The following is a 26,779-nucleotide window of genomic DNA, read 5'->3' on the forward strand; positions in this document are numbered from 1 at the left end:
TAAGTGTGTACATTAGGCGCCAGGATGTACAAACATAAGAAAAAATGCATAAGAGGGGTGTGTGTGAACTCTGTGATGTCCGGCAGGTGTTGGTCCGGGCGTACAGAAAGAGGGGTTGGAGTCTTGTTCTCGGGGTATAAAAGAGGGGCAGAGACCTTCCACGCAACAAACTGAAAACATGAACTCCCTGTTGATTCTGTCCTGCCTGGCCTTTTTCGGCGCAGCCTATGGTAAGTCTGCTCTCGACTCCTCTATAAGCTCATAAAGGATGGTAGAGACACAGGTTTAAAAAGTTAAGTGTACCTTAACATTTAAAAATGTATGTTACCTAATCTATGTTATCTATTCAAACACAATGTGTCCTACTATGGTGTCATACAAAGGTGTCATACTCCAGTCACTCAAGCGTGTATGTGTGTGTTGTTAGGCTGTGGCCGTCCAGCCATCTCCCCAGTAATCACTGGTTACTCCCGTATTGTCAACGGAGAGGAGGCTGTTCCCCACTCCTGGTCGTGGCAGGTGTCCCTGCAGGTAAGCATTCACCAACACTTCCATTACACAGACATGACATGTCAGAAGGCTGTGAGAATGCTCAGTAGAAATCTCAACTCGGTGCTCAGAGAATGTGATTGTCTGTATGCTAGGACCAAACTGGCTTCCACTTCTGCGGAGGCTCCCTGATCAATGAGAACTGGGTTGTGACCGCTGCCCACTGCAATGTCAAGTGAGTTCAACTGCCGCAACACATTGCATGTAACATAATATGAAGTAAATGTATGAGTATCCAAAGAAAAGTAAAAAGAGTTTCAATCTAATTTCTAAATGAAAATCCTACCATTGCCACTGTGCAATTGTATAGAAGGTGTTGTTGCTTGAGACTTCGCTTATTATGGGGTTGGGAAATACTTATTTTCTCATTTTAAATATTGTCTATTCATTGATTCCTGTCAGGAACTACCACCGTGTGGTGCTGGGAGAGCACGACCGCTCCTCCAACTCTGAGGGCGTCCAGGTCATGACTGTCGGACAGGTAATCCTCCTCTTCACAATGCCACACAAGACCACTTAGCTGTTCTTTTGCAGAGCCATGCAGGAAATTGGATTATACAATCAGATAAATGTGCAAGAAAATTGTTAAAATCTGTAATAAAATAGTGGATAAAAAAAAACATCCAACAATCAGCAAGCAAACTAAGACAGTATAACTTATTACATGACAACTTAAAATACTGTGTGTTTAAATATAGATTGTTTCTGCTGGTTGCTAAAATCTAAAAACAATGGTGCCATCTGTAGAAGGCCGTCAAAACCAATGGGTGAAGGCAAGGATGCTAAGACCATATAATGAACAGTGTGAGAGCTTAACGGATTATCATTTGACTCCCCCTCTCCTAGGTGTTCAAGCACCCCCGTTACAACGGCTTCACCATCAACAACGACATCCTGCTTGTCAAGCTGGCCACCCCCGCCACCCTGAACATGCGTGTGTCCCCCGTGTGCCTGGCTGAGACTGATGACGTCTTTGAGGGCGGCATGAAGTGTGTGACCTCTGGCTGGGGCCTGACCCGCTACAATGGTATGGAAAAACACCTCGGATGTTACTTGTGTGGCCGCCTTGTATTCAAAATCCTATGACGCCTATTCACATTTTTAACAAAAGTATAGTGACTTTGCACTATCAAAAACATTTCAAGGGCATTAGCACACATCGTAACAGATGTAGCAGAGAGCTTTTGTTGAATTATTACCCCTCAGTTCCTTCACACCATAAAAAAGTATTAACATAAATTGTCAATCTCGAAGATTGCCGTTACGTTCTCTCTAACGGCACCGTTGGTGATTAGAGGGGATTTTTCCCAAAGATCCAAACCAACACCACGTCCCTAGTATTCATATTACTGCACGCCCTTTCATCAGTGGGCCATAGTGCTCAATCATGATATACTACCTCATTCAGAGATATATTGACGCTTCAATCCCTCTTCTTTCTCATAATGTTTAGCCCTTTGAGATCTTCGGATGAAAAGGGCAACATAAATAAAATGTATTATCATTTTATTATCACTTTCATCAAGGGGAGGGCAGAAACATGTACATTCTGTGTGTCATGGTAGTTCAGCCGATTCATACCATCTCACCGTAGGTTTTTATCTTCAATCTGAAGATTGAATCCTTCTCACAATTCAATCGTTGGTTTCAGCTGCCGACACCCCGGCCCTGCTGCAGCAGGCTGCTCTGCCCCTCCTGACCAATGAGCAGTGCAAGAAGTTCTGGGGCAACAAGATCTCCGACCTGATGATCTGCGCTGGAGCTGCTGGGGCCTCCTCATGCATGGTGAGCTGACCCCACACACCGACACACTCAGACACGCTCATGGTTCAGCAGGGTTGGCCTCTGACCAGTGGATTGAAACTGTAATGCAAAGAGCATCCTAAAATAACATTGAACTGCGTTTCCTTTTTTTTTGACTCCACTTACACTTTATGTTCATTGCATTGAGTTTATGCTAAGTTATGAAAGGGTAAACGACGAAACAAGGATGATTTGTTTCCCTTGGTTCAATTGTCTTCTATATTAATACGATTTATTTTGTCCCATGACAGGGTGACTCCGGTGGCCCCCTGGTGTGCCAGAAGGCTGGCTCTTGGACCCTGGTTGGCATCGTGTCCTGGGGCAGTGGAACCTGTACCCCCACTATGCCCGGTGTGTACGCCCGGGTCACCGAGCTCCGCGCATGGGTGGACCAGACCATCGCTGCCAACTAAATATCCCTCCACCGTCATCCACAGTCTTCAGTTGCCTGTGTATGGTCAATAAAATAAGCGTTAGCAACACCTGATATCTCTATAGTTTCCGTTTCCTAATGAACCTATTTGGCTATTTGTATGAGTATTAGGTATTACAGATCATAGTGCTGCAATGGGCAAGCCTCTCTTGCTATCAGCCAGTACTTTTGGCATATCTTAATGCATCGTAATGCATTAAAGATGAATGCATTTTCCTCTTCACAATTGCAATTTCATTTGATTATTTTCCTAAAAATGCATCCATGTCTTGTATGTTTTCCATATCATTAAACACATTAAAACAATAAAACTACGCACCGGTGCAAACTGTTCATGCAACTCGTAACGCATATACAAAGATAAACAATCTCCAAATGTAGCCCTTAACCATAAAGATACATTTTTAGGGGATTTAGATTCACTTTTCACAAAGAGAGAAATTGCTTGGAGAGCTTTACCTCTGAGAGGGCGGAATGTTTTTATTTACCCTAATTTCTCTCTTGGAGCTAAGGCGGTTTTTGCTTAACCGATACAATGCCCACCCAGTAGAATCGAGGGGTGGACTGATTTTGATAGTTATTTTTACATTTCCTAAAATTTGACTAGGGATAAGAAATAAAGCAGAGTCTTCCTTGAAATGAAAACCAAACCCTAAAACCTTTATTTTCAGATGAAAAGTTATGGGTCACATTGCAATGGATTGATCATGGTCCAAATCTAGAATTAAAGGATTTGGCCGGTTTGCTAAGACCCCATGCTAATTGCTGATATGGCTCCTTAGAGATATACATCAACCATGATTTTTGTTCAACTAACTATATATTCCAATAGTGTTCACCAGCTCCAATGGCTGTATCTTTTTTTTTTTTGTGTGTGTTTTTATACGACAGGAGCAGCTAAACACCCTTTTAAACTATTTGTATTATTGAGTATAATCAAACCTAAGCCTAGTGAAATATCAGATTTCAGTAACTAATTTTACATATCAGAAACACCATGTACCATATTCTATTCCCCAACAATTTCCCTTGTATTTCCCCTTGTAATGCCTTGGTTTCCACTTAATCAAGCACGGCCAATTTGTTTGACAGGATGTCTCTAAAGAGCCTAGGGGACACATATCTGCCTAGACACTCAGGCAACTGTTGTTGTTTAGTTGTGACTTTGTTTTAGAACAAGAAGATCAACTGAGGACAGATGTTCTCTTCCAAATATCCATTAACAGCAGTTCACAGTGCGCTTTTTTTCTGGGAGCAGTAAATCCAAGGATTCAGTCAGCTGGCTGGCAACAAGTGTCATTAAATAGTCAAACAAGAGCTTGATTGTTATCAATTCCCACAGTCCCATAGTGTGAATCAAACTGGATTATTGTGACTGACGGCAGATCAGATTGCTGCTTTTATCTCAGGCTTATTAGACTCACATTCACGCTGAAAGTTGACAAACTTTTGTGCATGTGACATTTTTTAGTAACAAATACCTATTAATAATAATTTGGACTTTAAGAATAACACAGTTAGCAATTAATGGACTTAATTGTTAATTTATATTTTCTTTGCTTTATTTGCACATTGTTTCAACAGACATTCTAAGTAAACTATACATGAATGAACTTCAGCCACTTAAGGAGGGTACATTCCAAAACATAACCTAATAAAATATGTCATTCACTGAGGAACATAGCAATTATATACTTATGAAATAATCTATAATTACCATAGGACTGAATATTTACATATTTTCTTAAAATGATTGAAATTACTAAAATTATATTCACATTTATTATCTATTTACCCACCCTGGGGATTTAGAAAGTACCTATGCCTATTGCTTCATTATAATTTCCATGTTATCATATGGATTAGTGATAATAGGCTTTAGCTTTAAACATGTACTTCATCATGGTTTGCCTCATTGTTTATGGCCGTTTCCTGTCCGTCTCATTTTACTTTGCCTTGTGAGTTTGAAAGGATTGCTCTATATTTAAAATGATATTTTACCTCATCATGACTCATTCAAATACCTGTCATATCAAGTATAACATAAAACATACCACAACACAATGAAGAAAAGGCTGATGTTGTTTATAACACAATCCCTGCGTGTGTTTCTTTGTTCACATGAGGGAATGGCGGTAGAACACATTACTTTGGATTTGCTTCTCGTTTGTTTTTGCAGCCTTGGGAGCGAGGTTGGGGCTAGGTGTGCCTGTGGCTGCAGGACTGACCCACGCGGCGGCAGTAGCAGATAGCGTTGAAGAAGCGGCAGTAACATGTGTCGCAGGGGTCGCAGCACGGCAGCTGGTGGCCCAGGCACGACTGCTGGTGGGGCACACAGCGGCGGGGGGAGCGCATGGTCCTGCTCTGGAGCTGCAAGGCTTCCGTCATCTCCTGGGAGGTGTCCTACAATCCCCAGATGCAAACAAAACAAAAAAACCTGATCTTTTTGTTGAATTCCAAGCGATTTGTCCTGCATCTTAGAAATCATTCATTCATTGTCCTGCTAATGTAGATAGATATATTTATCTTATTTTTTTGATGTTCTTTCAAATCTAAATGAGAGACCACTTAATTATGTTGCAATTTGTATCCTGGATCACACTTGAGGTATACATTCCCAATTAAGCAGTATGAACAGGTGGTTAACTAAAACCATCGACTGCAATGAATGAAGTTCGGCATTGGGGCATTTTTGCTTCTACCAAGCTCAGGTCCTATTAAAAAACAAACAGTATCACAAGCATTGGATTATTCCATCCAGCTTGCATGCATGCAATAACTCCAATGTCTTAGGGCAATAGATGTATCATTGCAGTGGAAAGCAGAATAGTGAGGCCAGATGGTTGGTGCCAGAGAATCAAGCAATGCAAAATATCTCACCTCATCATAAGATTGGGCATCGATCATCAACTGTTCCACAGTGTCTGCTTCAAGGATATCAGAGTCTACCCTGGACGGGTTGAGTCTTGACTGGAAGTGGGCGACATTAAAATAAGCTATATGTTATGATCAAAACACTTTTTTTGTTTTCCTTCTATCCACGCTGTTCTAATTTATTGGCACGAGTATACATTATTCAAATTAATAAATACAACTAAAAGAAAATATAATCTTCAACAAAACCACATTTTTAGCCAGCAGCTTAGAAACAGCTTTATCAAATAGTGGCAGACTGTTCATTTGCATAAATTTATAATAAAATATAAATAAAGTCCTACAAAGTTCCAATTTACAAAAAATATTTTTTATTAGTATCCTAATTCTAACTGCATAATATAACAAAATGGAGAACTTCTCAGAACAATTAATGTAATAAAAAATAAAGTATCTAATGTAATGCTTTGTTGGGGGGGGGGGCATGCAATTTGACATCTAAATGTTATTAAATGGACTGGAATTAAAAATATCATCAAAGATGAGCCACTGACCAATCTCTGAAATATAGGAGGGCTCCAGCCTCCTGTGGCTTGGTTGGCCACCGTCCAATGGCATGTCCCCATGTACCAGGCCATGAGATAGATGGAGGATACTAAGGGCCCACCAGCATTTCATCACAGAATGCATGATGTCTCTTATCTCCGGAAAGCAAGTTGATCCTTAAAACACAGCTGTTAATCAAAAAACCACAGCATTTGATTGCATACTTTGCATTTCGCTTTGGAAGTCAATGAACCACAAGTTGCAAATGAATCAAATACTCAAATAGTAGCCCTACAGATGTATCATTGAAGTCAAGTCTCTCATGTCAAAATGTATAACAATGTGTAATAAGAACGGGTGAATAAAATGCAACAACAGCAACAATGAACTTCGATTTGATGCAGAATAGACTTTGTGGACTATGTTATAATGTTTTGTGCTTTATTTCTCTTTATTCACTCTCAATGTTATGCACAAAGGTGGAGCAAATTCTGAATTGAACTATCATTATAACATGCTTTTAACATTATTATACAGTTTTTGCCACACATCATGAATGACTAATCTGATGTAAAAACAATCGATAAACGCTTGAATATAAAGGGTTAGCCTAACCCTATAATTGTGAAATGAACAGCGCAAGATCAACAGGGCATGGAAAGAAAATAGTAGACTAGAAAGAATAGCGAAGGACGCAGAATAGAAGAGATGGAGAAAGTCACTCACCTGTAATGCTCCGGTCTACGTGATCCAGTGCGGTCCTGGGCTAGAGTTGCAGTGGGCCTCTTTATATGGAAGTACCCCAGGGAGCGAGGCGACATCCACATGACCAGCTACAAGGGGAGGGAGTTGGTGTCAGCATCTTACCCCCACCCACCCACCCCAGCCACCAAACAGCCCAGGGCCAAAGGCAAGACTAAAAAAAAATGGGCCTAATATCTGTGACGTTATCAATGATAATACGATTTTGTTGCCAGCACTACCTACTACTACAGTTTGACCAATGTAATAAGGCTCTTGCATATATGTGCATAATGTTAAACATTTTATTTCATTTTATTTTAGCTATAGCTTAAGGAAAGTCAATGACTTAGTCAATATACTCCTTGACAGTGATCCTTAAGAACCACTGCCTATTAATGCACAGCCAACATTATGCGTAAAGTGCTTCTTTATCATATTTATATGATGCCAATGGAATAGAAGAAATATTCCAGGTGCACTCTGTGAGTCCCGGTTCACTAGAAGAAGACATCTGATGAAGAGGCCGTGCATCTAAATTGTTTTCCTAATTGTTTTCTATGGCCCTGTTTCAGGGAACACAGTGGAAAAGGCACAGTGAGGAGGGTTTGGATTCATTCAGGTTACATAATATTCATCAATGACTGATAAGAGCAAATCAAAACATCCGGAACATTAATAGACACGTATTAATCTCTGGCCCTTTGATTTTCCAGCAAATATATTGTGTTTTCACAGAACCCAATGAATGACGTCCTTAAAAGAGCACACATGGTTCCTGTTCTTAATGTAAATCCGGTTTCGTCCAACCATCTGACGGTACCTGGAGTACCAAGGGGCTATGTGAAATGTCCAGAAGAGGAAAATGAGTCAAGGACTTAATTAAAATTCATTCATTGCCTTAAAAGCATATACACATTGTCAGGCTCCTGGAATTGAATTTGAGTGCAAATCTGCTTGGTCTGGATACTTCAATCTGTTAAAGATATATAGTGCATGCCCTTGTGTCACACAGCAGAACACTGCTTACATTCAAAATTCATCTCCTAAATATTAGTTTTTCTGCAAGACATCCATGGAAGGCAGTGGTAGGCCTACTAGTATAAATGTATAAATTGTATAAATTACATTTTAAACTGTGGGCTTTGATTAATCTGTATCACTGCCTATTGCTATATATTGGCCAATGTTGGGCTTTCGTTATTTTTATATCAATGATATCCCCATAGGTGTAATTTGATGAGGTTACCCGGGTTTTACTTGGGACAGTCCCTGTTTCTTGGTGTTTGTCCCCGGCTGACGCTGTTAAAGGAATTGTTGCAGATTAAAGAATGATTTTTTCAAATAGCTTTTTCAAATGGAAAAGGTTGTAGCTTTCACATGAACACATATTTCTAGACAGCTGGTAAAGTCTCGTGCCTATCTGACAGGATAGTAAACCAATGAGCTTCCCCACCATGATCAAATCTGATGTGATCAAATTTTGTTTATGCAGGGTTTGCCGAACTACAAATCACCTTACTCTAGACAAATTGACCAAAATAAAAAAAATATATATATTGTTGTGAGTGACAATCTAGAACTAAAAATGTGTATTTGTTAATTGATATACTGTTTTGTTCGGTAATAATTCATTTGCTTTGGTGTTAGGTTTTTTAAACTCTGTGCATAGGCCTGTATACATTTATCCGAAGTTCAACACAAGTTTGGCAACATAGTAATATTTGTTTTTATATTGTATTGTGTCGATATGTTAACACAATAATTCCTTCTTTTGGAAAGCATCCTCGTAGCCTATAACCTGGCTGCCAGGATATAGTACAATTAAATGTAGGTTTATAGCATCCTTATTATGGTGGTTTTATGACACAAGGACGCATCGGGTCTCCATAGAGAAGCCTTTCAACGACCATGATAGTCTACATTAAAACCATCTCTAACTAATACCTAAAGTAAACCATCTCCAACCTAATAACTAAAGTTAACCATCTCTAACCTGATACCTTCAGTTAACCACCTCTAGCCTAATACCTAAAATTAACCACCTCCAACCTGATACCTAAAGTGAACCATCTCTAACCTGATAAAGTTAACCACCTCCAACCTGACACCTTCAGTTAACCACCTCTAGCCTAATACCTAAAGTGAACCATCTCTAACCTGATACCTAAAGTTAACCACCTCCAACCTGATACCTTCAGTTAACCACCTCTAACCTAATATCTCCTTAAACCCTAAACCCTTTACCCTGAGCCAGGGCCGTCGGACTGCGGGGACAAAGGGGACAGTTGTGGGGGGGCCCAAGGCAGAGGGGGGGGCCCATGACCAAAAAAAAAAAAGTTTTTACCTTCCGGCAAGTTCCCCCCCCCCCACCCCCCCCCCCCCCCCACCCCCCGTCAACAATCGCTACAGACCCCCCCCCCCCCCCCCCCCCCCGTCAACAATCGCTCGCTCCGGACCCCCCCCCACCCCCCCCCGTCAACAACCTGGCGCAGGGGGGCCCATCAGTACCTATAGTATAGGGGCCCAGGATTTGGTGCTACGGCCCTGCCCTGAGCCCAAATACCATTTGACGCACCCCAATTTAACCACCTTTAACCCGACATTAAATTGTTGCTTTCAATGGATACAGAGATTGTAGATAATGCAGGTCTCGACTAATTGTGTTGAGCTCAAGAACAATCTCACACACAAAAAAACATTTCATTATCTCAATTATAATCATATTGTCATATTTGCATGCCTGCGAGTGCCACTGCCAATCCTTGCACACTTTAGATTACAATCACAACATAAGTCATTAGCTCTTGTTGAGCTTTTAATAGCAATAATAAAAATAATAATAATAATGAGACGTTTATTTTACATAGCTCCTTTCTCACACTCAAGGTCACTTTACAGATTCATGAGAGCACACACGGAGCAATACAAAAAACAAGAAGTAAAACAAAAATAAAAATAAATAATATGAGTGTTTTGGAATATTTGAATGATTATGATAAGCAAGCAATCAATAGTGATTTAGCATGTTTAAATTATTTTTTTCTAGTGTACCTCTGTACAGAAGAAGTCAGATGACAGGTCACATGATTTGGTCACCTGACATCCACATCCGGGCCCTCGCAGCTCCAGCCCTGTGATCTGTCACGAAGATACTTCTCTTCTGCTCTTTCGGCGAAACCCCGTCAAAATGCCGTTCTCGGAGCTGTATTTTAACGTGGACAACGGTTATCTGGAAGGACTGGTGAGGGGATTCAAGGCCGGCATCCTCTCTCAGGGAGACTATTTGAACCTCGTCCAGTGTGAGACCCTTGAAGGTGAGTTAAAGGAAGGCTAAGGAGTGACCGTCATGAGCTAACGCTACCGCTAGCTCCCAGCTGTAATTCATGTGATCAGATCCGCTGATCAAAGACCCGATCACAACTGTCCTGTTGATACGTTTAATAGTGTTGCTGATTTTAGATTGAAGACATTAGATTGGTAACCTCCCCTTTTTTTAGATGAGTTATTTGGAGTAATAACGTTTGCGTTAACCCAGGTCCATTTGTGTCATATGACCAAACCTGAGACCGTCGTGTTTTTTCCTGTTAAAGCCATTGCCGCCTCAAGCAGTAGTTATTACAGTGTTGCCCTTTGCAAGTATATTAAACGTTATCCAAGTTTTTATTTATATTTAATGTCAATGTAAATGTTTTGCGTACTTCAATGAAGTAACTGCAGACTGGCCTGTTTTAGCCATGGTCGGGTTGAATGTTGGAAATGAGAAGTAGATGACCCATCACTGAAAAAATCTGTCATGTTCAATGATTCATCCTTCCCACATAACTATTAACAATTCATTTCTGCTTCTGACAGTTTTCCATGACATTGACATTCAAATAGATTACATGGTTCCTAACAAGATGGCCCAAACCGTGCATATATCAATGCACCATGTCTTTGTATTGTATTTAACAGATCTGAAGCTCCACCTGCAGAGCACTGACTATGGGAGCTTCCTGGCCAATGAGGCCTCTCCTCTCACTGTGTCCGTCATTGACGACAAACTGAAAGAAAAGATGGTGGTAGAGTTTCGTCACATGAGGAACCAGTCCTATGAGCCTCTGGCTAGCTTCATGGACTTCATCACGTAAGCATCCAGTTCACAAGCCTTTGTGTGTATGCGTGCACGGCGCTGTTGTGCGCGGTGGTAATGTGCTCGTGCACGGTGCTGATGTGCGTGTGCACAGTGCTGATGTGGCTGTGCGCGGTGCTGATGTGCACGGTGCTGATGTGCGTGTGCATGGCTCTGATGTGTGCGTGCATGATGCTGATGTGCCCCTGTGCACGGTGCTGATGTGCCCCTGTGCACGGTGCTGATGTGCCCCTGTGCACGGTGCTGATGTGCATGGGGGCGGGGCTACAGTTTGCGGGCGCAGTGCTTATGTTTGCAAGCAGATGGTAGGGTATAGTTTAATGTTAAAACTGATAACAGTAGGGCTCTGGTACAGAAAGGTTCTCCTACGATGGTATAATAATATAACATGAAATGGTAACACTTTATCTTAACTTTCAGTCATAAATAAGTGAAGTATATTGTAAATTATGTCACCCATAATCACAAATTCTCAGTGCTCAGCTTACCAGCCTATCCAGTTGACTGTACTAACTAGACTGATCTATCCATCATACATCTGACTGGACACACCCACTTGGGATGTCACCAGAGGATCTTTTTTGTGATGGTTTGCTACGGCTAATAAACATCACTCCTGGTGGTGAAATAGAGGCACTTTAACATAGCACTTATTAATCAAAATCTATATTATTTTGTCAATGATTAATTAACTAATGACTGCCATTAACGAATGGCTTGGAAATGACTTCTGACTGAACTTTATTATAATGGTGTTACCTAGGGCTGTAACGATACGCGTATCAAACCGAAAATCACGATACTCAAAGCCACGAACCTGTCTCGCGGTGTGAGAAGGCAGAAGCGCGATACGCCCTTTCTAACTCTGCGGTCAAATTGTCCGATTGAAATTTGCTAATAATTTGTCTAAATAATAGTCTGCTGACAGCGCCCCCTCCTATCGATGCCGTAAGTATGCGACTGCAATCCTCCGTGGCTACGGAGGATCGCATTTCTCCACAGCCGTCGAAGTGCTCATATGCGATATGAACGACATTTATCCAGAGGGGGCCTGTGTGATCCTGTCTCTAGTGTTTTGTGTGATTTGACTGGCAGTTTTTCTGCTTATAGGTCGGAATGAAGCGGCCACCGATTATTGACAGGATGGGTACTTTATTCTACCGGACTCGTTCGCTTCTTCACTAGACACACGCGCTACCGCTCGCTCTCCTCGCTCGTCCACTCACTCGCTGACGTCACTCACACACGCATACGCACATTGCCATTCTGGCGCACACACATATGCTACTCGTAACGCCTCGTTATTGCGACGTTCATGACATTCAGGTTTTTCTCCATCTATTGAAAGTTAGGCTATTAAACATGTTGCATTCTATACGGCCTGATTATGTCATTATTTAAGCTACATAGCCTAATAAGAAGTGCTAATAAGGATATTTGACTAAACCAACCAAACAGTTGAAAAAAGCATCCTCCCACACGTTATTTCTTTATTCATTTAGCTATACTTTAATAGTATTCTTTCTGTTCAAATCTGTTCAGTGTTCCAAATTATTTGTTATTAAATGTTACATTAAGTTAATTGGTATATAAGTGTTGTTTAAATAAAATGCTTTTTAAATTTCAAAAAATCGTGGGATGTATCGAACCGTGGGTCAAAAATCGTGATACAAACCGAATCGTGAGTTTGTGTATCGTTACAGCCCTAGTGTTACCCAAGATATAGTGCGTAAGAGCTACATTGTTTTGCCATTAATGTTAGTGCAAATACACTTTCGTATTTGCTGGCTTTCGCTTCAAAAAATCATAGTTTGTCCTGTATGAGCAACCTTCTGTAAATTGGTCAGTGAAGAGATCCATCACTACAGAACACTTAACAGATTTGTATGAGATAGACAGACAGACAGACAGACAGACAGACAAATATAGATTGAAATACTTCTTGCATGGCTAGTGCAGTCGCATTTGTAATCCAGCGGTGGTCACACTTCACTATGTCACTGTCACACATGAATCTTAAGCAGACACTGTATTGATCCCCTTCTTCTCTCATCATTGCCTCCAGTTACAGCTACATGATTGACAATGTGATCCTGTTGATCACGGGTACTTTGCACCAGCGAGCCATCTCTGAGCTGGTGCCCAAATGCCACCCGCTGGGCAGCTTTGAGCAGATGGAGGCAGTCAATATTGCTCAGACACCCGCTGAACTTTACAATGCCATCCTCGTGGACACGCCTCTAGGTAGGACTCGCACACAAATGTCCCCCAAATACAGTGAGAATTCTTTGTTCTATACTTTGCCAAGCACCTAAATGTAAAAGCCACTTGGGGAAGTTTTGCTCCATCTCCATGCTTGACATCATTTTTTAAAAGGTAATAAAGATGAAAAAGAAAAGAAGAGCATTTGGATAAATGAATATTTTATTTTGTCTTCAGCTGCCTTCTTCCAGGACTGTATATCCGAGCAGGACTTGGATGAGATGAACATTGAAATCATTCGAAACACACTCTACAAGGTAATATCGGAACAGAGGCCAAAACAGGGAAACGTATTCGGCATTATGCAATGTTGGGGTTTGAAATATTTCATCCGTTTCCTAGGCTTATCTCGAGGCTTTCTACAAGTTCTGCTCAAACCTGGGAGGAACTACAGCAGATACCATGTGTCCGATCTTAGAGGTGAGATTGTCCATAGAACCAGTCTGGTGAGCACAATTTTTTGTGTTTGTGTGTGTATTAGGTTTTAGAACGGTTCCGGTCATAAAACTGCCGTACGGGATGAAAGGCACAATTTAGCGTGGAAACGTGAAGTTTGGGATGGATTAATAAACCGTATGGTAGAGAAATGAAAAATGCCTGATTTCAGCTAATTTTGGAGCCAAAGCAATATATTTATTAAAAAAAGTGATCATTTATATTAGCCAGACTTCCCTTGTGATTTATTGTATACACGGTCATAAAAAATGGCGACTATGGACAACATCAGGTATTGATTGATTGATGGTCAGTAGAGAGACCATGAAGGTAGAAAATTGTGAGTGGAGACTAATGTTGTCGCAGTTACCATTGATTAGAGCTGCTCGATTATGGGAAAAATCATAATCACGATTATATTGGTCAATATTGAAATCACGATTAATCAAGCAATTATTTTTGAGTTTGAAAACATGATGTATTTATTCAGCCTGTCTCTCCCAAAAAACACTTCGTAACTAAGAACTTTGAAACACAAAATGTCATGTTCTTTTGTCAAACGTCAAAAAGGTGTTCAAAAGCCAAAATAATTACAGATATGTATCTAGCTGTTCTGCACTTTCTATAAATCATTTATAAAAAAATAATAATAATTGATTATTAGTTTGTTGATCATTTGAAAAAAAAACTAAAATCGAAATCGCGATCAAAATTCGATTAAACGCCCAACCCTATCATTGATAAACCGCTTACCGCAATAGCCTAAGCCTTCTGTGTTGTCAACGTGTCATGTGATTATTTCATCATAAAAGTAGGTCTCAAAGGTAGCCATAGGCCTTCTTCAATGATAATTTACATATGATATATTATGGTGTGTATGAAATATTTGTACTTATCCTCTCTTTTATACCTTGCCTCTAGTTTGAGGCGGACCGCAGGGCCTTCATCATCACCATCAACTCTTTCGGCACAGAGCTGTCCAAGGAGGACCGGGCCAAGCTCTTTCCTCACTGCGGCAAGCTGTACCCTGAGGGGCTAGCGCAGCTGGCCCGGGCTGACGACTATGAGCAGGTCAAAGCTGTAGCCGACTTCTACCCGGTGAGTCCATGCACCCACCCGCCTACCCACCACTGTTCCCTCTCAGTTGCGCACGTACTCTTGAAACACGTACACTAGGGCTGCTCGATAACTGCTGCTTGAAAAAATCATAATCACGATTACTTTGGTCAATATTGAAATCACAATTATTCAAACTATTATTTAGTTTGAAAACATGATGTATTTATTCAGCATCTCTCCCAAAAAACACTTTGTAACTGAACCTTAAAAAATTACACAAAATGGTCATAAACAAAATGTTCAAATCTAAAATAATGTACAGATATGTATCCAGCTGTTCTTGCACTTTCTATAAAACATTTAATGAATAAAAAGATAAATAATAATCAAACTCGATTATATTACTTTTATGATCTAATGAAGCTAAAATTGAAATCAAGATCAAAATTTGATTAATCACCCTGCCCTAACGTACAGTTGCAAAATGTATAGTCATTCAAACATTTAACGGGCGCATTTCATGCCACCAGGTGTTGGTGTGAATAGCCGTTACAAGCTGTTTCGAAAATCTGCCTCGTTTGACATCAGAAGTTGCCACCTTGGTGTGTGCTGGATATATCGGTCTACCAGCCTACCCAGTGGACTGTATCAAACGTTGCTCATCTATCTGTAATACATCTAGGTGGACATGCCCACTTATATATCAGAAGAGGAAGTAACGGCTAATCACATTCACCCCTGTTGGTATAATATGTCACCTTTTTAAAGGTGTGTTCACACCAAAAGACACTTTTGTCGCCCAAGTTTTGTCACGCGACAAATCATAAACTGTCGCTGTGCAAGTTTTGTCAGACAAATTTGCACCTTAAGAGTTCTTGCTCAGATTTTGATTGCTTCAGTCACGGAAAGGATAAGAGGCAACATTGCTCCTGACATAAGCTTTTAACAAACCTGGCCAACGATAGAAAACTGTTTCTACTCTCTTCTCTTTTGTTTCCAGCGATGTTGTGCTGCATGCATTTCTTTCTGCCATCAAACCATTGTTTCTTTGCCCATTTCTAGGAATATAAACTCCTCTTTGAAGGAGCTGGCAGTAACCCTGGAGACAAGACACTGGAGGATCGTTTCTTTGAGCACGAAGTGAGCACACGCACGCACGCACACACACACGCACGCACACAGAGACAGTACTAGGAGACTTTGGCCACCTCGCTGTGGTGAACTGTTTTAACATTTTTAATCAAGAATGCTTTTCCTGTCCCAAATCTGTAGGAAATGAGTTGAACAACAATGCTTCAGATTTTCTCCACTGCTACATTAGAGTGTGAACACTAAACGCCCCTAACTCTCGTCGCCTGCAGGTGAAGCTGAACAAGCTGGCTTTCCTCAACCAGTTCCACTTCAGCGTCTTCTACGCATACGTGAAGCTGAAGGAGCAGGAGTGTCGAAACATCGTCTGGATCGCTGAGTGCATCGCCCAGCGGCACCGTGCCAAAATTGACAACTACATACCCATCTTCTAGTACCCCCCCCCCCCCCCCCCCCCCCCCCCCCCCCCCCAGTGTGTAACGCATTCTCACTCTCTCTCTCACACAAGCACAGACACATCCACACACACACGCACACCATACACCCAAGTCCATGCCATTATGCTACCCCTCTGCATTTCAGTTTTCTCTTGGCCTATATTTCTCTCTCATTCCATGGTGTTAAAGGAGGTCCACAGCAACACATTGGAAAATGTTTGATGTTCCCTGCATCACCTTCCCTGAAGTTGTAAAAAAATCTTGTTTATTTATTTTTGTTTTTGTTTGGTTGGTTTGTCTTTGTCAGTATTTGGCCATCTCCCGTCCTGATAGCATGTAGGATACATTCTTCATCAGTGGGTTTAGATTGAGCTATGGATAATGATGTTTGTGTAGTGTTTCCTAAGTCATGATTATAAAAAAGGGTGAATCAACTGTTTTCTGTGTAATTTACTGCATTGGTTATGAAAGAAAATATGTTTGAAAGTGGATATATTGGCTCAAAAAAGCTTACGTACAACTTCTATATTAATGTTTGCTATGAGAAATGTCACGTGTGAATTATGTCCGATAAATGAAAGGGGTTACATCTTGGATCTCTATTCAATTCTCCCCTTGGAAAGATTATATGTAAAATTATACAATATATACATATTTCAAAATGGATGTTCAAATTTATTTTCTTTTTGTTCAAATGATTTATTGCTGCTTTATCAGTTGTGTGTCTGTTTTGTGAAATGTGAACTGTAAAAGTGACAACCAATAAACTGTCATTGTCCTCGTATCAATCTGAACAGCCAGGTCTTTGAGCTTTCTTAATTGGTCCAATCAACCCAAACCAAGCAACACCTGTGGTGGTCTTGCTCTTCAATACCACACATCTGTGTTCATTACAAATAGCATTTAATGAATGCTGCCACTCCGGGAATAAGAGTTGATAAGCTGCAATATATAGGCCTATAACTCGACCAAAACGTGTAGCCTACATTTAAAATGGCTTTACAATTTCAAAACAGCAGTCGCTTCTTCGAGCTCCACTGCTCTACAGGTTTGACTGACTGGGACATGGATGAGGAGATGAAGTTGACCACCACAACAGATCAGTTTTTTCAAGGTAAGATGGCCTTATGTTACGACGGTAGGCATTTTTACACTGCTAAGCACAATTGGCAATTTCACTGTCTTGCCTGTGTAAACCGCTTTCTTGGTTCATTGGAATAGACGACTGTACGCACGGTGAGTGAACGTCTTTAGAATAATTAGCATACTCAGATTTTTTTAGTATTTTATTCAAGCCACTCCCAGGTAAGTGTCTATGTGGAGAAATCTGAGAGTAGGCTAAAAACGCGATTATTTACAAGTTCAAAAGATAGCCTGAGGAAATCGGCTTGGCGGCCTGACATCGAGTTCACCTGGACTTGGCATTGCCTCACCGTCCCCACACCGTCACCGTCCCTTCTCCTCCCTTATTCTCCTAAAACTCTTACACACCGTGTGTGTGTGTGTGTGTGTGTGTGTGTGTGTGTGTGTGTGTGTGTGTGTGTGTGTGTGTGTGTGTGTGTGTGTGTGTGTGTGTGTTATTTTGTGTGTGGTGTTGTACTTAATGAGTTTTGTATCCTTAATGCCTATTACTGTATATGAGAACATCATTAAGAACTGCCTAATTATTTATTAGCACGTTTGAAAAAGGTATCGTTGACATGACAAAATGTGTTTCAATATTTGTGTGCTTAGATGTACCCTGTAGCCTACTTGGCCCCTGAATGTTACATATGGCCCCTGTTTCAGAATAATCTGCCACACACCTCGCGAGCTGCTGATGACTATCATGGGAGAGAAGGGATGCAGGCGCATTAAACTAAGAAGGGGAGGGACGGTGCGATATAGGCCTACGAGAAAAAAAAGCAGTCGAACTTTCCTACCCTTTGTGTTCATATGAGGCGCTTTTTTTTCATTTCAACCTGAATATTGGTGGGGACACTTCAGTCGTCATTTGATATTGGTGGGATCACGTCTTTAAGTCCCCAAGCAAATCTACGCCCTTGATCCTGGCTATCTTTGTTGAATACGGGGAATGGGTTAACCTAACAATTGATGGTGCTTGGGCACTTGTTTCTCTGAACATCCTTAATGTTCTGACAGCTAGGCTACTATTATTTATTTCTGACTAATGAATTTATTGTAACTCCGCTTTAGATTAAAGCAACTGCAAACTTGTTATGCAAATATTTAAATTGCTTATTTGATATATTGATTTGATCTCATTATTGCTGACAGATGAGAAGCTGAACGACCAATACCTCGCCCAGTGGCATTATGCAAGGATATCCCGCAGGAAAAACAAATATGTCCATGATCAGAAATCGGGTGAGCTCGTTGGGTACCCTGACCATGAACGTAGAGCACCATACAACCAGCCCTCACTTATTCATGCTACTTCTTACCTATGGCGACACATTAGTGCCATTATTCACTAATGTGATAAAAGATGCATTCGGGCGTATTATATTATTCCACACGCGTAGATATTAACTGCGAGCGCGCAAATGATCTCTGCGCGCGCAAAACAGCCTCTCGCGCGCGCAATTTACCTCAGCACGCGCAAAACAGCCTCTCGCGCGCGCAATTTACCTCAGCACGCGCAAAACAGCCTCTCGCGCGCGCAAATTACCTCAGCGCGCGCAAAACCTCTCGCGAAAGATGTTTTTACGCTCTCGCTCAGATTTTAATTTTGGCACTATGGGGGAGGGAACCAAGGCAGGGCGGGCTTTCCTATGATTGGCCGTTTCTGAAGCGCGATATTTGATTGACAGCCCTCTCATTCAATTCTGAATTGTAGAGTAAATGGCTGAAACGATAGTTACTTATTGTAACTCTAGATTTTATGAGTATAGGCGCAGCCTTTTAAGGTTATCGCTATTGGGTTATCCCTAGGCGTGAGCCGTAGCACTGAAAAATGTGTAATCCCCGCCCACCAACAGCGTGGGCCTCAATTACGTCCGCGTGCGGCGTGCCTCAACGACGTCCGCATTTCGCACATATAGTGCGCCGGCGGACGTTCTGCTCCCAATAAACAGCTTTTCTTCAGCTATTTAAAGGACATTGAGGCCGACACTTAAAAGGCTGCGCCTATTCTCATAGAATCTGGAGTTACAATACGTAACTATCCTTTCAGCCATTTACTGTAGGCCTACAATTCAGAATTGAATGAGAGGAGGGCTGAGGAGGGCTGTCAATCAAATATCGCGCTTCAGAAACGGCCAATCATAGGAAAGTCCGCCCTGCCTTGGTTCCCTCCACCATAGTGCCAAAATTAAATTCGAGCGAGAGCGTAAAAACATCTTTCGCGAGAGGTTTTGCGCGCGCTGAGGTAATTTGCGCACGCGAGAGGCTGTTTTGCGCGCGCTGAGGTAATTTGCGCGCGCGAGAGGCTGTTTTGCGCGCGCAGAGATCATCTGCGCGCTCGCAGTTAATATCTACGCGTGTGGAATAATATAATACGCCCGAATGCATCTTTTATCACATTAGTGAATTATGGCACTAATGTGTCGCCATACCTTACCATTGCAGAATCCTTCGTGAAGTCAAACCTGTGGCTGATGGTGAATCCCAACTTGGCCTGCCCAATTAAATACATGAAACGATCAGTACATGTACCTTCAGTTGTCAACGTCCCTGTAGAACTGAAAACGCCCCGACATGCCACCGAACGCCCTGATCACAGCACGCTCTGCACTTCATCGGCTGCGGCTCCCTCCTGCCGTGCGCGATGCGCGCACGCTTCCTCATCCACCACCGGCTTCATGGTACTCACTCACTGGTTGTTTCTATCAAATTTTATTTCAGAGGGTATATATGTAAATAAGGGCTAACGGATTATTACAGTAACAGATGACTCTCGTATATAATCATTCCTTACCATGTAGGCTTTTTGCACCGCCCTATCGATTGTAATGTTTTTGTCCTGTATGTTTGGCTCTTGACTTTGAGCTTGGAGATGAAGAGAAGGCAGTTTTGTTGGATAGTCCGTTGTATCGAAAGGGGCCAAGCCGACGAAAGGCACGGATCGCAAAAGTGAGAAATGGGTTGTTGAACTAAATGTTTTTCAGTAATGGCAATGTTTTTACAAATGTTCTTGTTAAAGAGGTTGAAGTTTGCTTTAGGCTACTCGTGTTGAATATTTGCTGTGGGCCTCTCTTACGTACTTGCCATAGGCTTATGTATTTCTAATAAATTGACTGGACTTAATCAAATGGCAGTACTCCAAGATATTACTTTTTGTCTGACCACTGGCAACGAGGGCATCTTTGTCAATGTAACCTTTCAGACAAAACAATTTAATCCGTTTTTCTTAATAAGGATGTTTATCATATTGCAAAAGAAATCCCGTCATTAAAGCATTGATTTAAATAGGAACTGACTGTTTAACTATATACTATATTGCAGAGGAACAAAATCGAAGGACCACTATTATTTTTTCAGGACAAAAAATCCCTGAAGATGGGCGGCTGGCCACGCCCACCTGTCAACTACTGTATTCTCATCGCCATGGCACTGAGTAGCAGCCACACAGGGAGCCTGAATGTCCAGCAGATTTACAACTTCACAAGGTCGGTCCAAATGGCTACTCTGCATTTTTGTCCCAGACACTCCTTGTATTATAGACCTTGCATCTAGCGGCCATATTGGGGAGTTGGTTGGGTAACCCTTATAATCGTGACTCTCCCCTTTGCTACTTTGAAGGGGAAACTTGAATGCAGGACTAAAAATGATTGCTCCAGTTCCAAAGTTTACCCAAGGTTTACCCCTACTCATCCAAATATGGCCACTGAATTATGTTGTCTTTTACTGAATTGAATTTCTAAAATTATGTTCTACTATCTAATCTTACCTCAACCTCAACTACTTTTTATAAGTGAACATTTTTTTTAGTAAACTTAGTGCTTGTTCTTCTTAACCTCCTTGACTGCCGTGCCCAGGGAGCACTTTCCATTCTTCCAGACAGCCCCCGACGGCTGGAAGAACACCATTCGCCACAACCTGTGCTTCAGCAGCAGCTTCTGCAAGACCCCCTACCAGCTGTGCAGAGAGGGCAAGCGGAAGTCGTGCTTGTGGCACCTCACACTGGACGGCCGACACCGACTCGGGGACGAGATCCGCACCTTGACTGGGGAGTCCTTCCAGCAGCTGAAGGGTAGCATGTCCCACCCAGGTTAGAGCAGTGAACAAGTGTATTCAAATCATCCCTTTCTGTGGATTTGCCTGTGGGACAACACAAGATTGTTGTATGCAAATAAAAGGGAACGTAAACACATTGTTGCCTTTGCCTTTTTTAATTGTTTTTTTTTTAGATGTAATCCATACCTTGTTCGTGCTGTGAGTATGACGGGAATAGAATCCAAACCAGGTATTCAAACATTTCTTAATGGTATCAAGTTTAGTCTTGATGCTATGTTGTCTAGCTACCCCTGTCCCAGAGCCTACGCTGCAGTCTTGGTGGACTGCATTTATTGGCTGCTCTTGTAATGCTATTTCATGTAAAGGATCATTTTTGAATGCAGCCTTTGTATAATTTTAAGGCGCATCGTACCGGTGTACCCTCCGGTTAGCCAAATTCTTCCACACGTCAGTCAGGAAATGTGTAATTAATCGGAAGAATAGCCACCATTGGTTTCCAGTTGACAACACACATGGGTGTTTTTCACAATGACAACTTGATTGCCTTGTTAGAATGTTTAATTGTGGTGTGTTTGTAATTCCATCTTTCTTGTTCAGGTTGCCAAGTGGTGTAAGACTGCATATGAAACTTGTAATGGCCAAAAGGTTATTCTGAATAAATAACCATATATGTTGAATTTTTTCATAATTGTATTCGTTAAAAAAAAGAAGAAGTTTTTCTTACACTACCATCACATTCTCGGGCACAAGACAAACACAATCCACTCATCACTTCACATGAGTGTTTCTCAGGCAGCAAGTCGGATGGTCTTTCCAGAGATGGTCAGGTAGGTCTCATGCCATCTATTTGCATAGGTGACAACACCTGTCAAAAAATGACCCTGTAGGTTGCTCTTTCTCCCTCGCCCAATTATCTATTGGCCAAGCAAATGCATACTGCCTGCTATTCAAATTGCAGTGAAATTATTGTCCGGCCCCACCCAACAAAAGGCTTTATGCAATCAGTGAATCATCCCTCTATACAACAGCACAAGGCTCACAGCTGCAAGCCACTTACACAGCCCTACTTAGGTGGCAACAGGATCATGGAAAAGGCGTGGACTTAGTAAGCGGACAGAACCGGATTCGATGAGGATGAAGCGTGTTCTCCTTGTAGCGCTCCTTCACGTCCTCTTTGACTCGAGGAATTTGTGTCTTTTGGGATCGGTGATTAGAAAAGATACTACTTACAATTTCGAGTTACCTTCAACCTGGCTGGAGGCCAGAGAACACTGCAGGTATTGGTACTGTTTCATTGTCAGTCTTTAAAATCCCCAAGAAATAAGCTAATAATTTGCATAAAATTAAATCATTAATGTAATGCTAACCTGAATTTTTTTTTGGCAATGATTCAAGTGAAGATAAAATAATTACATTTCGCTAATGGACTAAGGACTGATGCATATTTACCATTATATATTTTGATGTACCAAGTATGATTAAAACATTAATTTCTTTAACCCTTATGTCACAATAGGTCACATTCCGGGGATTTAGCCTTACTAACTCAGCAGTCTGACGTTGACCTTCTTGACCCCTACATTTATCTGTCATGGATTGGCCTGTACAAGGCTGCAGACGGTGACTGGAAATGGTCTGATGGAAAAAGTTATGAGAACGCGTGTTATAAATGGCTACTTGGTTGCGAGGATAATAATGGAGACTGTGCAGCCGCCAACTCCACAGAGGGCTGGTGAGGCACCATGTGGGTCTGGGACACGTCTTACCAGCATTGGGGCTTGGATCATGGAAACTTGGTAAAGTAAGACTTTATTTAGGCAGTGTTTTAAGGGAGGGAGGGGGAGAGAAATTCCTGGCTGGCCAGGTTAGTGGTCAATCACGTGTACCAGTTATTTGATTAACCAGTCAAGTGTTTGCCGAGTAAACAGCCGTTGTTGGTGCAATCAGCTTGTACCTGCAGTATCCATAAATTGAGATTTCTGTTTTGCTTTCCAGTAAACATCAGTCCCAAGACTGTGATGACAAATTGTTCTTCTACTGCTCTAACGTGGACTCTACCATCACATTCGTACCGATGGCCACAACGTGGGAGAACGCCCGGAATTACTGCCAACAACGTCACAAAGATCTTGTTACCCTGGAGAGTGGGACAACTGCCAACGATCTTTCTGATGATCTATTCTATATCTGGACAGGACTACACAGAGCTCAACCTGGTAAGCTCGAACCTTTTCATTTCAATGTTGTATAACTTGCTCCTACACGCATGCAAGATATTTCTGTGATTACCAAGAGAATACCTCTATTCTATCCATGCTACTAGTCTTGTTCATCCAGAGTGCAACACCTTTGCCTCAGAACCCCCTCTTCCTCAAAAGAGGACTGTATTAATTAATCACAGGAAATTGGGGAATGACTACTAGGTTCTTGTCTCCCATTCCGGTACTGCTTGAAGGCTTTATTTTTCTCATGTACTTCTTCTCTATTTTCAATTTCATGTTGGGTTTTTAGGAGTTTTTTTTTTTTCCTGCTCTGGTCAATTTGTTCTGGGTGAGAAGGTTCTGTCTTAATGTTGGCATTTTAAGTCCTTACTTGTTGAACTTCTAGGAGTCAATTTTACAAACCGCAAACATAGTCCACACATCATGTTTGAAATGTTTTCTGTATTTCTGCACTAACAGGTGCAGACTGGGAATGGAGCATTGGCCGTGCAGATTATGAGAACTGGGAAGAAGGGAATGGGCCAGCAGAGGGGGACTGTGTTGGTCTCTCCAATACGGAGAATAGTATGACTAACTTGGACTGCAATTCAACATGGCCCTTTTACTGCTACTTTGACAACCTGGTTTTGGTGAAGGAGAACAAGACCTGGGAGGAGGCACTTGAGCACTGCAGGGCCATGGACTTGGTAGACCCCCAACGCAATGATCTGATCAGCATCAGTGGTCCATTGGATCATCACACTGTGTGGTTCCGAATCAACAAAGCCACAACAAACGAGGTTGTTCAGTTATATATATATATGATGAAGTGTAGACAGTGTTGCCTATTTCTTGACATAAATTGTAGAATAAGCAAGCAACCATATTTTTCTGTTATTATGCTGGTGAAAAATGACCAAGACTAGTTTGGAATGAGCGTGGCATGTGAAACCCTCCAATAGTCGATGTGTTGTCTTCTTCCTTTCACTAGGTTTGGACCGGTCTTCGCTACCTTGCTCACAAATGGTTTTGGGTTGATGGGACTGATGTGCCATACCTGAACTTGCCGACCTGTCCTGATCTAGGGAAACATTGTGGAACTGTTGATAGGGACAACAGCACCATACCCTGGATTATCAGAGACTGCAACGAAAAAAGAAACTTCCTCTGCTACAAGAAATATTGATGAGTATATAATATGTATAATGTGTCAAGTGTTGTATGCAAACAAACCTATTATGTAACTGATACAACACTGAAAGCTTCACAGAAGGTTTCTGACATTTCATTCAGACGATTGCGACAGAGGGATTTAACTTTTAATGCACATCGTTGTGGTTTTATGTGGAGGGGAATACACTGTTGCCAGTTTACACCCTTTTGCTCACTACACAACACACTGGCTAGATCATGGTGGAGATGTGAGGAATACAACCTGGACATGCAAAGTTTATATGTAGCTGAACAGAAACACTTTAGTGTCGTACTATCCCATCTAAAACGACTCCTTCAACATCCGTGGAGATGCTTGCTACTTTGCAATTGTTTTTACATGTCTAAAAGATTATGTGTAAAACTGCAGTCCTTTTTTCAGGATCCTGGATTCTTCATGGTTCCTATGAAGGGACTTGGTATATAAAACGTCCTTTTTCCAAATAACTGATCACTGGTTTTATTTCCCATGAACCTTGTTAGAAGTGGGAAGCCGGAACGATAATAAAATATATATTTTTAATAATACAATTATGGTGTTGGCCTGAAAATCCATGCTCACTGATTTGTAAACCGTGCTCTCAGACAAATCTGTGTTTTTGAAATCTGTTCTCCGGGATTTGGTTTGTTCCACACAGGGATTCCCCATGAAGCATTGTGAAGTTGAACGCAAATCTCACCGACATTAATTCTTGTGTGCTATAGTCTAAAAGGGTGATGCATGATGTAAACCAGGCCTATTCAACTAGCGGCCTGTGGGCCAAATGCGGCCCCCCCTTAATTTTTTTTCTGGCCCGCAAGAGGTTGCATGCAAAAAATAAATAAAATAAAGGAGAAACATAGTTGCATGCAAATCAGGTTTCTGTGTGTAGCTGGTGATACTAGCCAGTATCGGTACCCCACGATCAGGAACTGGCATCACTTATTCTGACAATGTTTGGCTCAACCGATACGTGTGAGTCTAGCTTTTCTCATATGAATGACATCAGAACAAGGGCACGTTGCTCCATGAGAAGCTGCATGAGTGTCTCAGGATGAGCCAAACTAGGCAAACAAGGCAGTGCAATCTTTCTCACTGACTCACTGGCTCAAAATGTCTCATATGTACAGTAGTTCTGTTTTGTGATGATTCAAACATTGTTGAATTCTAAATACGTGTCAAATATGTGAGAACAAAATCGTTTATAATGATACGATTAAAAGTGAAGAAGGAAGGAATGCGTCTGACAAGTTTATTCCATGTAGTACTATATATATTAAGTAAACACTACTTTAAATACGATTTATTTGTAGCGATTCATTCACGTAGTTTTACTCTGTGTGGCCCATGAACCCCCAGTGGTTTTCCTTTTCGGCCCACTTGTTAAGGAGGTTGAATAGCCCTGATGTAAACTCAACCGTGAATGTATATCACTGGTTTTCATGAATATGTTAAATTTAGATATTTTTGGTCATTCTCAACTACATATTGTTTTCTTTTTTTTTTCTCATCTATTTATGCATATGGTCAGGGGCGTTTCTAGGTTTGATTTAATTTATTTCAGCACAAAGTTAATGCTGTGTACATTGCATCGCTGTTGTAAAGCAATACATCTGACAGCTGTTTATCTCAACCTCAATTCCTCTTGTGAGTTAGCCTCAAAGCAAAACTTTCCCCGAACCTAATAAGAGGTTAGTCTCTGTTTAACTTTGGCTTAGGAACAAAGGTGCTTCATAAGTATTCCTCATTCTATGTCAATGTTGACCAAATCGGATGTAAATTAGGTCTACCATGTAAATTGTGTCAAGGTCAAATAATCTGAGTGTTAAAGTTTTGAATGTTCCA

General features: G+C 41.4%; 5 protein-coding genes across 8 annotated transcripts; 4 read left to right on the top strand and 1 right to left on the bottom strand.

Annotated features, from left to right (window-relative positions):
- The first annotated feature begins 69 nt into the window (after positions 1 to 69).
- On the top strand, positions 70 to 3,099 carry LOC115558460 (chymotrypsin A-like). The gene is made up of 7 exons (XM_030376604.1): positions 70 to 230; positions 428 to 531; positions 645 to 724; positions 952 to 1,030; positions 1,396 to 1,576; positions 2,201 to 2,334; positions 2,604 to 3,099. Exons 1-7 carry the CDS (start codon positions 179 to 181, stop codon positions 2,763 to 2,765), a joined length of 792 nt encoding a protein of 263 aa, XP_030232464.1. The 5' UTR covers positions 70 to 178; the 3' UTR covers positions 2,766 to 3,099.
- A 685-nt stretch (positions 3,100 to 3,784) lies between these two features.
- agrp (agouti related neuropeptide) lies at positions 3,785 to 6,960 on the bottom strand. The gene is made up of 4 exons (XM_030376605.1): positions 6,932 to 6,960; positions 6,214 to 6,393; positions 5,666 to 5,755; positions 3,785 to 5,188 (listed from the first exon to the last, which is right to left on the bottom strand). The coding sequence occupies exons 2-4, from the start codon at positions 6,295 to 6,297 to the stop codon at positions 4,985 to 4,987; spliced, it is 378 nt and encodes a 125-aa protein (XP_030232465.1). The 5' UTR covers positions 6,298 to 6,393; positions 6,932 to 6,960; the 3' UTR covers positions 3,785 to 4,984.
- A 3,066-nt stretch (positions 6,961 to 10,026) lies between these two features.
- atp6v0d1 (ATPase H+ transporting V0 subunit d1) lies at positions 10,027 to 17,157 on the top strand. The gene is made up of 8 exons (XM_030376608.1): positions 10,027 to 10,263; positions 10,904 to 11,075; positions 13,147 to 13,325; positions 13,521 to 13,600; positions 13,686 to 13,763; positions 14,700 to 14,876; positions 15,900 to 15,977; positions 16,199 to 17,157. Exons 1-8 carry the CDS (start codon positions 10,137 to 10,139, stop codon positions 16,358 to 16,360), a joined length of 1,053 nt encoding a protein of 350 aa, XP_030232468.1. The 5' UTR covers positions 10,027 to 10,136; the 3' UTR covers positions 16,361 to 17,157.
- An 85-nt stretch (positions 17,158 to 17,242) lies between these two features.
- Positions 17,243 to 22,218, top strand: foxr1 (forkhead box R1). Of its 3 annotated transcripts, XM_030376609.1 has the most exons (8): positions 17,243 to 17,477; positions 18,641 to 18,730; positions 19,934 to 20,169; positions 20,354 to 20,437; positions 20,846 to 20,973; positions 21,343 to 21,575; positions 21,715 to 21,770; positions 22,139 to 22,218. In XM_030376609.1, exons 1-7 carry the CDS (start codon positions 17,357 to 17,359, stop codon positions 21,741 to 21,743), a joined length of 921 nt encoding a protein of 306 aa, XP_030232469.1. In that variant the 5' UTR covers positions 17,243 to 17,356; the 3' UTR covers positions 21,744 to 21,770; positions 22,139 to 22,218. The 3 variants fall into 3 exon arrangements, with proteins under 3 accessions (XP_030232469.1, XP_030232470.1, XP_030232471.1); XM_030376610.1 differs by lacking the exon at positions 20,354 to 20,437; XM_030376611.1 differs by lacking the exon at positions 18,641 to 18,730.
- Positions 22,219 to 22,285: 67 nt separating this feature from the next.
- On the top strand, positions 22,286 to 25,705 carry LOC115558462 (macrophage mannose receptor 1-like). 2 transcript variants are annotated; one of them, XM_030376607.1, is made up of 5 exons: positions 22,286 to 22,818; positions 23,058 to 23,337; positions 23,537 to 23,757; positions 24,223 to 24,542; positions 24,734 to 25,705. In XM_030376607.1, exons 2-5 carry the CDS (start codon positions 23,180 to 23,182, stop codon positions 24,926 to 24,928), a joined length of 894 nt encoding a protein of 297 aa, XP_030232467.1. In that variant the 5' UTR covers positions 22,286 to 22,818; positions 23,058 to 23,179; the 3' UTR covers positions 24,929 to 25,705. The 2 variants fall into 2 exon arrangements, with proteins under 2 accessions (XP_030232467.1, XP_030232466.1); XM_030376606.1 differs by having other exon boundaries at positions 23,058 to 23,273.
- Positions 25,706 to 26,779: the final 1,074 nt, after the last annotated feature.

The sequence above is a fragment of the Gadus morhua genome, chromosome 14, assembly GCF_902167405.1.
Source record: "Gadus morhua chromosome 14, gadMor3.0, whole genome shotgun sequence".
Taxonomy (NCBI): Eukaryota; Metazoa; Chordata; class Actinopteri; order Gadiformes; family Gadidae; genus Gadus; species Gadus morhua.

Bases quoted from the DNA above. Each gene is read 5' to 3' on its own strand.
- LOC115558460 (XM_030376604.1), top strand. From the start codon at position 179: ATGAACTCCCTGTTGATTCTGTCCTGCCTGGCCTTTTTCGGCGCAGCC. The intron at 725-951 runs GTGAGTTCAACT...GATTCCTGTCAG, and splicing joins GCTGCCCACTGCAATGTCAA to GAACTACCACCGTGTGGTGC. The intron at 1,031-1,395 runs GTAATCCTCCTC...CCCCTCTCCTAG, and splicing joins AGGTCATGACTGTCGGACAG to GTGTTCAAGCACCCCCGTTA.
- agrp (XM_030376605.1), bottom strand. From the start codon at position 6,297: ATGGCCTGGTACATGGGGACATGCCATTGGACGGTGGCCAACCAAGCC. The intron at 5,756-6,213 runs GTCAGTGGCTCA...GCCCACTTCCAG, and splicing joins CTCCTATATTTCAGAGATTG to TCAAGACTCAACCCGTCCAG. The intron at 5,189-5,665 runs GTGAGATATTTT...TGGGGATTGTAG, and splicing joins ATGCCCAATCTTATGATGAG to GACACCTCCCAGGAGATGAC.
- atp6v0d1 (XM_030376608.1), top strand. From the start codon at position 10,137: ATGCCGTTCTCGGAGCTGTATTTTAACGTGGACAACGGTTATCTGGAA. The intron at 13,326-13,520 runs GTAGGACTCGCA...TTTTGTCTTCAG, and splicing joins CCTCGTGGACACGCCTCTAG to CTGCCTTCTTCCAGGACTGT. The intron at 13,601-13,685 runs GTAATATCGGAA...TCCGTTTCCTAG, and splicing joins TTCGAAACACACTCTACAAG to GCTTATCTCGAGGCTTTCTA.
- foxr1 (XM_030376609.1), top strand. From the start codon at position 17,357: ATGGCTTTACAATTTCAAAACAGCAGTCGCTTCTTCGAGCTCCACTGC. The intron at 20,438-20,845 runs GTGAGAAATGGG...TTATTTTTTCAG, and splicing joins GAAAGGCACGGATCGCAAAA to GACAAAAAATCCCTGAAGAT. The intron at 21,576-21,714 runs GTTAGAGCAGTG...TTTTTTTTTTAG, and splicing joins GGGTAGCATGTCCCACCCAG to ATGTAATCCATACCTTGTTC.
- LOC115558462 (XM_030376606.1), top strand. From the start codon at position 22,670: ATGAGGATGAAGCGTGTTCTCCTTGTAGCGCTCCTTCACGTCCTCTTT. The intron at 22,819-23,057 runs GTATTGGTACTG...ATGTCACAATAG, and splicing joins GAGGCCAGAGAACACTGCAG to GTCACATTCCGGGGATTTAG. The intron at 24,543-24,733 runs GTTGTTCAGTTA...TCCTTTCACTAG, and splicing joins ACAAAGCCACAACAAACGAG to GTTTGGACCGGTCTTCGCTA.